We start from the raw sequence: 8,553 nt of genomic DNA on the forward strand, positions 1-8,553 counted from the left end.
GGGGACCCACTGTTTTAGCTCCACATGTCTGATCCTCTTAGAACCAGCTTAGCCGGCCAGCAGACACACAGTCAGCGAGAGCAAACGAAAAGACTAGAAGTTAATGTGACGAGGTGTTGAGAGCGTCAGCGCGTTCACCACTGGGACATCCTATGAAGACCGTTCCCCTGCAGAAGAAGAGAGATGGTTGATCAAACAGCAGTTAATGAGACTTTACATGATAACAGTTTACACTAGAGGGGGGGCTCTGACAGCAGCTTTGATTCACAGTCACAGCAGAATCAAATCTGTAGGCGAACAAGGACGTGTTTCACAGGCGGGACTTTGTAACTTCGTAACAATCCAACTGACTACAGGCAGCCTCTTCAGAAACACCTTTAAAGACTCGAGGGGAGCGTTTCATACTCAAGATCTGACATTTAGAAGAGACATGTTAAGTACAAAGAAATATGGAAAAGAATAAGACCAGAAAGAGACAAATCATGTCAAATCAAACCCTGTCTCACCAACATTTCTTCTCCACTGAAGAGATGGAAGAACAGAGTGAACTGAGTCCAGACGAGGTGAAACACCAGAGAGCTCCAGCAGGTATGAAAGAAGAAAAAAAAAACAGACAAAGAAGTGATTCATGGTCAACCTGTAGAAGAAGTTGCCATGGATACAGCAGGAGCCGAGAGGTCGGGGGGGACAGAAGGAGTCGAGGAGCGAGGAGCGAGGAGGCGACCTACGCTGTTCCCGTTGGTCTGAGTGTGAGCGGCGGCACCGGCGTCGGCGTGTGTCGACGGCGTGCTGCTCCCGCTGTTGGCTGCTGAGTGGGTGGACGCTCTGGGGATGATGATGTCGTAGGTGACCTCCGGAGGGTGCTGCACATCGGCTCCATGACACAAACATCCAATAAATGAGGGGGGGGGGGGCTCTTTGGAGAGACCTCCACAAACCGTTTACCAGAACTTAAGAACCTCAGAGTCCAAAAACGTGATCTATCTTTGCCCCCTTTTTGCTCACGTGCATGTCCATGATTTGTCTCTTTGCTCCATTTGAAATCACTCCTCAAAGCTTCTTTTAATTCCAATGCTTTTTAAAAAATGGTTTATTTAGTTTTCACTCATATTTTTTACTGTTTTGTCTGCTTGTTTTAATACGTTTTATTGTTCATATTCACATTTGTAAATGTATTCGCTGCTTTGCTAATTGATTTGTCTCTTATTCACATATCTTTCATTACTTCGCTCTACTTTTGAAAAATGCTAATAAATAAAGTTAAGTTAATTTATTATTATTATTATATTTATAGAGCTCCATGTACACTGCTTCATCATATTCAAAAAGATTGACAGATCGTCCTTTATTGTATTGTTTTTAACGGACTGGTATCAGATCACTACTCGGTATTGGGAAGGAAAAAAATGAATTGGAACATCTCCAACTATTAAGACAATTAAAACTATAATTTATCATATAATAGATGTCAAAATATAATCTGGTTCTGACCAACATCCTTTTATCTTGTTTTCATTCAAATCAGCACATATAATGCCTGAACCCTGTTCACACAGTTAACCTTCACTGTCACATTTGTTTTGACTGTTTCCTCAAACTGTTCTTTATTTCAATAATCATTTTCCCACCTCCGGACATAAGAGAGTGAACCAGCTCTATGTATACGCTGTCTAAGCCACGTTCAAATGTGTGTCTCTGTGAACAAATACTCACATTTGCCACTGCTTTGCTGATGAGAGCCAGCTCAGTGGGCTGGTAGACGGACCCACGCAGCTGCCCGGTGTAGCCGCTGTACGGAGACACCGGCTTGGACGCTGTGATGGACAGACGGGGACAACACACGTTATTCATTCGTCCCCCTCAACAAGCCTCAGCTTTGATTCACAACAGTCACAGCTGATTACAACCTATAGGCGACCAAGGACGTGTCAAAATAAAATCCCTTAGTTAAACCAAAAAGATGTAGTTTCCATAATATCTGCACAGTTCCAGGAAACAAACCAGCAACACAAAACTGCTAGAGACTAACTCTAACTGACTCTCACGGGCTGGACTTCCTAACTGAAAGACAGGGGAGCACCACGACTAAAGACACAAGGGACTAATTAACTAATGCGACGAAAGCACACAAAATACAGGAAGTAAAACCAAACATGACACATGGGGAGGGAAACAGGAGACAGGAGAATAAAATCACACAATGTGACCGTGGTCATATTTATTATAATATATAGAATAAATATAATAGATAAAGGGTTCGTTGTGTAAGGAATTGATGAGAAAAAAACTGAAAAATGATGGAAATATCCAAGTGTATTCTTGCTCTGTTTAAGACAAATATGGCTAAATATGGCTTAGTGTGGTTAGCTTTTTTCACTTGTCACTTTTACAAATGTAGTTGCATTTGATATGATAAAGTGCTAACTGTGCTACAAACAGCAACAAACTGCCTACCGGGCGAAAAAGTCCAGTTCTGAAGAGTGAAGTCAAAGCTTCACGTGTTAAAGCTGCATTCTCTCTAATGACCAGCAGGGGGCGACTCCTCTGGTTGTATAGAAGTCTATGAGAAGATGACTCTACTTCTCTCTTGATCATAAGCCCTCTGAGGGACATCTTTAGGGCCTCGTTCCGTATCTGTACACAACAATCCCTCAAGATACTTCATCAGCAGAATCAACACCCAGAGGAATGGATGTGAGAGACGACTTCGTCGCTCTTGTTGAAGCTCCCGACGTTGGATGAAACTGTCGCCACGCCTCAGTTGCTGTGGAGACGATGCAAACACAAGGCGTGATGCTTCTGGTGGGAATCAAGAGTGGGAGTGTTGGTGATAGGGACGCTCATTAACAGGAATGATCCAGACGACACGCTGCCTCTGAATAACTCACTGAAACTCTGACGGTCCTACATGTAGTCACACATGTAGCTCACAATGCAGAGAGAAGAAGTGAACCATCTGTGGGAGTCAATGATGAAGGATGAAGTCAACATGTTGCTGCACCAGATCTGAGAGTTGTGACATCACACAACAGCTGTGCGTACAGCATTTAGCATTTAGCATTGAATTCAAATGATAATAATCTTAACAAACACATCTCGAGCTTTGGGGAGTTTGCTTTCAGATTGCATGTTGGAGAATATAAGAACTGGGAGGAAGAAGGGAGGAAAAAAATAAGAAATAAAAAACAAAGGATGGAAAGAAAGAGAAAGACAATGAAACTCTTGTTTTAAATGAATCTAAACTCTTTAGATGATACAATGAATCCTAAAATACAGAAATGAGTCAGAATCTGTTCACTTCCCGTTCCCTCGTCTCTAAGTCAATGTGTTTCTTACATGTGTTTTTGGTTAGATGTTAGCTTTTCACTTTACACTTCAAACATCATAAAAGTGGAGTTCATTAGTGAAGATTATCTTGATGAACAACACCTGTAAGAATCATTAACGTTTAGAGATTATTTTCTGCAATAATCCAAAATCCAATCGAACTGGACCAGTGTGACACTAACTTCCTGTTGGACTACAGAAATACGTCCTCGCTGCATCTCTCTGTGTCTTCAAGTCATTTGAATGAGTGAAAAAGTGAAGATTGTTCTGCACATCGTCCACATTTATCTGATGTTGAACATCGAAGCTGAATCTTTAAACAAACACTCTTCTATTGTTCCATAAACGTGGCCGGGTACAAAGCGTGATTTCCTTTCTCAAACATTGCAGAGAAAAAGCTTCAAACATTCTCCCAGAATGTAAACACTTGAATACAAACAGTTATGTTCCACCGCGGTGACTCGAGCTGACAGACTGGTGAAAGAACTCTCTGTAACCCTCGAGGACATTAGCAGCCACACAACACCGTCCACCTCACCGTCTGTGATTAACCTGAGAGGAGACAGACTCTGTGTTCTGGTCCTTTTTACCGCATCAGATCAGGACTCAGACGAGAGCGTCTCGGGTTCTGTGGGATCATCACATCGATGCAAATCAGCCTTTTGAGGATTCTGCAGGGTAATCGCTCTGTTTTCAGGTTTGTGAGGGCTTTGAACTCAGTGTTCATCGGTGCAAGGTCACTGTGTGTTCTGTGATGAGCAAATTGTAACACAATCAGTCACTGCAGCGACAGAAGACGACACGAACGATTCAACGTTCCCAGACAAATCAGAAATATGATGCAATATGTCATTTTAAGGAACTTCCAGTGAGAGTGAAGTGTAGTCGGGGAGGAGATTGTGTAAAACTGTGCAAAGTGAATGTTTGTGACCTCCTCCTAGTCGTTACCTCACAAACTACACAAACTATCTGTTGACCAGGCACATATTTGCTTTACAGGGAATAAAAGGACCTGACAACGCTTTGCATAAGACCAGAGTGATGTCATACCTGAGAGAATACAAAGTTAAAATCATTAACATTTACAAACAGTAGCCCAAATAAACCCGTCACGATAACCACTTATGTTGGGTGATATATTGTTCCTGAAATAATTGCGATAATCAATGTTATTGCCCTTTTATGCCACTGATATAATGATAATATAATGACAACGATAATATAATAGCACAATAATGCAAGTACACCCTTTTAAAAAGCGGTGAGCTCTCAATTCTTCTTGATATTATTGAAAGGTGAAAAAAACATGAATGAAATAAAATCACACAACTGAAACAATGAATGAAATGGAGGCTTGAGCTCTGTTAACAAAAACTGCACTTTAAACAGATTAAAAGGTGAAATAAGCAGCTACACACCTGGTTTGGGCTCGTCCATAGAGAACGCCTTATTTTCCATGAACATGTTCTGGGAGGTCTGCTCCTTCAGGATCGTCTCGTAGCCGACTCCTCGGTTCGGGTACAGGTCTTCCCCGAAGCTCTGTGGGATCTCGTCATCGCCGCTCAAGGTGCAGATGTCAGGGATCGTGTAGAGGACGAGGAAGGCCCACGCGTTCGCCACCAAGGCGATGGACAAGGTGGGGTCGTCCCACGTGGGCCCCCCTCTCCTCTCGTTCCCGTAGACGTACATGACGATCCACGCCACCCAAATACCCACAGAGACCACGCTGGTCAGAAGGATGAAGGCGCCATCCTTCTTCCACTGGTTGTGTTTGCCCGCCATGATGGCGAGACTCGCCACCACCACGGCCAGGATCAGGGTCATCACGTAGATCAGCGCCATGACGAAGTCCTCGTTGGCGACGTTGCAAGGCGTGGCCGTGGCTCTGCCGGTTTCGGCCGTGGCGTTGAGCGGCCCCCACGGGTAGCGCACCACCGTGATGATCAGCCACTCGGTGTTGATGACCACCTCCACCAGCCACAGACCCGCCGCCACCAGACACAAGACCCAAACCCGGGGCCCGCTGTTCTGCCGGGCGAGGATGTTCAGCCTCACACACTGCACCAGGAGGCAGGCGAAGCAGCCGCCGAACAGCACGCCGAAGAGGAACCTCCGCGAGGCGCACGTGGAGAAGTCCTTTCCCACGATGAAGGCGAAGGTCAGGCAGAAGAGACCGGCTGTGAAGACCAGGAAGCAGGCGTGGAGCGCCACCGAGCTCTTGCGGTTCTTGTCCCGCGTGAAGGGCACGCTGGCCAGCAGCGAGATGAAAAGCACAAAGGAGAAGACGATGCCGGCCGCCGCGAAGGCCTCCAGCACGATGCCCCACGCGGCGTTAAGGTCACACAGGTTGTAATAGAGGGAGTCCAGGTTCGGGCCGCAACCCTGAGGGGTGCTGTTAGTAGCCATGGTGACTGGGAGAGACCAGAGCTCAGTTTGGACGAGTTGTTCTGGGATCCTGACGGCACCTGTACAGACGGAGGAACAGTGACAGTCTGAGAACCTTTGGATGTGGACAGGTCTTAACAAAGACTTAAATACGTCACCAATGCTGCATTATGATACTATTGTCTACACCCAATAAAGCAAATATTACACCTATGTGAGTCAGTACACACAGAAACACGTGGTATTCAAACCTTCATCATGATGTGTACACGGAGAATGACTTGACTGTTGACTGAGCTGGAAAGAGTCAGAAAAGCTCAGAGACCTCGGCAGCCACCTAAAATATCAGAGGAATGTCAAACTATGGACTCTTCCCAACTCTGACGTTAATCATTAATGGAATCGGTCGACAAATATTGCTTCTGTACATTGTGATTACAACAGAATCGATGTGGTGAAAGTGCATTAACCCTAAAGTAGAGTGAGTCTCTGGGCCAAATCGATGGGAGTGTGGTGGCGGACGTTCGGTCTTTCTAACTTCCTGTGACTCAAAATCTTTTCTGGAACAAAGAAATCCACCTTTTCTGGTTCTCCGTGAGTTGGTTGGTCCCTTTGGTTTTGTGGCTGTACTGTCGTTCCCTCCGTAGATTATAATTCACTGCTAATATGTTTGTTTTCATTCGGGGCGTGACCTCCAATCACGCACGCAGTTATCGGTGTTCATCTCTAGATTTCAGGTCTTCCAAACAAAGTTATTTCCTCATCTGTTACCATGGAAAGCTCAAGGACCAAATGTTTTATGGCATGTTTGCAATTTCTGCAAGCTGAAGGTAGGAACACACACACAAAAAAAAAGAAAAAACACAACGGCAGTTTGGCTCTCCAAATATCTCACAAGCTTCATGTAGACGACCTAAAGAACTAAAGACTTTGATGTCAAACTGAGGAATTTCCTTCAAAGAGATAAAACCTCTGATTCCTCGACTACTTTAGGCCCTGAACTAAACCAAGTTCTCACTCCCAGGCGTCAAATACAGACGTTTGGCCATTAGTGTCTGTATGAGTCGCACCGGGCTTCATGTGTAAATCCATCATTGTTCGACTCTCAGAGTGACGGACGTAGTGATTAAAGAGCGAGAAGTAAAACAGAGGACTTTCACTCGGGGGGCCTGACGACATTATGTCGAGTGACGCCGTGTCACATGACGCTGCTAGAGAACTTATTTAAAACCAGACCAGGATGCTTTTCTAAGTGGTTTTGTGACGGATAAATGCAGGCAGGTACTTCACATTTTCAAAACTATGTTGGACAATAAATTGTTCCAGAAATAATTGCAATAATCAATATTATTGCAATTTTATGCCACTGATATAATGATCACATAATAGCATATTAATGCGATTACACCCTTTCAAAGAGCAGTGAACTTTTAATTCTTCATGATATTCAGACATTATAATTGAAAAGAAATATCTTGAATAAATAAAACATAAATAAAATAAAACCACACAAACCAAAACAATGAATAAAATGGACTCGAGGCTATTTTTACACCCTAATGTTAACACTGTTAGCGCTGTTAGCGCTGTTAGCACCGTCAGCTGCAAAACACAATTAGCTTTTTCACCGCTAAATATTTACGTTCTTTGTGAAAGTACACGAGACAAAAACAACAGCTCGACTAAATGAATCATCCCAAGAAAACAAACAAACATGTAAACAGAATCTCAACAAAACAAAAGATGAAAATGTTTTTGACGAAGATTACCAACCCTGCCTTTAATATAGCTGCTGTGGAGCTTTCAATCACGTCACATGGTTTTCATCAGCATGGCTTGTAAAAATGAGAAACACAAACCGGCTAAAAAGATCACGTGATGTGATGGAAAGCTCGTCAACAGTTACTATAATGGAACCTGAGAAACGTGTTTGTGTTAATGCAATCACACAGAAATCAATACAATGTTCTTAAAGGGCCACAGAGGCGTTAACATCTATCATGCATGTGTTTGTTGTTCTGATCGGTACTTAAACGCAACATGGTAACGGAGGATATAGAGACGTCACGGCTCATTTCTGCCCTTTAGGGTCTTCTAGAACACTTAAGACCCGCTGAGCATGTTGTCGTTATCAATAATAAATCTATCTCGTCTGTTATATTTGATCTATTTAGCTCTGTTTTAGTAGCTTTTATAAAAAACACACACATGTGCATCTCCTGCACATCTGACTGCAGATCTATGGTGATGCATTTAATTCACCAACAAATAATGCTTCTACTTGCACTCACCAGATAAACATCCATATGAAGTATTTCATGTATCTAAACCTTTAAGAACAGATTCACACACACTTCAGGATGCGTTCAGGGACATAAATGAACATTATAAACACTTTAACCTGCACACAAAAAGTGCTTAAATATCCAGAATAACATCCTTTGACATCGGACACTTCCTCTGCTCCTTTAAAACCGACACAAATAGCTTTAAGAGTATAGAGCGCACTGAAAGTAGCCCGTTTGTCCAACAATGAACAGCAATGTTCATGTGAACACATCTCTAGATGTTGAATGTCTGAACGACATAATTCACACAACATGATGGTAAATCTGATGCTACCTGAATGCTTGTTGATCTTCTTCACCTGCTCCACACAGTTGACGGTAAATCATCCGGAGTTAAAAATAAAAAAATAAAGTCACACAAAAAGTTTCCACTCTTCGATGAAGCTCGTGCAAAAAGTCACCAGACAGAAGTTTCACAGTTCACTGATTCAAGAGAAAGTTTAAAGAATCCTTCACGAGCGTTTTTACAACGATCGACTGCTGCGATGGTCTC

The 8,553-nt window shown here is 43.3% G+C and overlaps 1 protein-coding gene across 4 annotated transcripts; it reads right to left on the minus strand.

The window, feature by feature from the left end:
• Positions 1-10: 10 nt before the first annotated feature.
• Positions 11-8,547, minus strand: gprc5c (G protein-coupled receptor, class C, group 5, member C). Of its 4 annotated transcripts, none has more exons than XR_004212622.1 (5): positions 8,335-8,547; positions 4,746-5,792; positions 1,714-1,814; positions 507-863; positions 11-167 (listed from the first exon to the last, which is right to left on the minus strand). XR_004212622.1 is itself a non-coding variant. In XM_031842699.1 (5 exons), the coding sequence occupies exons 2-5, from the start codon at positions 5,731-5,733 to the stop codon at positions 135-137; spliced, it is 1,257 nt and encodes a 418-aa protein (XP_031698559.1). In that variant the 5' UTR covers positions 5,734-5,792; positions 8,335-8,547; the 3' UTR covers positions 11-134. The 4 variants fall into 4 exon arrangements, 3 of the variants coding, with proteins under 3 accessions (XP_031698559.1, XP_031698566.1, XP_031698550.1); XM_031842699.1 differs by having other exon boundaries at positions 729-863; XM_031842706.1 differs by lacking the exon at positions 507-863.
• Between the last annotated feature and the right edge of the window lie 6 nt (positions 8,548-8,553).

This window comes from Anarrhichthys ocellatus, unplaced genomic scaffold (genome assembly GCF_004355925.1).
Source record: "Anarrhichthys ocellatus isolate YVR2014 unplaced genomic scaffold, GSC_Weel_1.0 scaffold4, whole genome shotgun sequence".
Classification (NCBI taxonomy): domain Eukaryota; kingdom Metazoa; phylum Chordata; class Actinopteri; order Perciformes; family Anarhichadidae; genus Anarrhichthys; species Anarrhichthys ocellatus.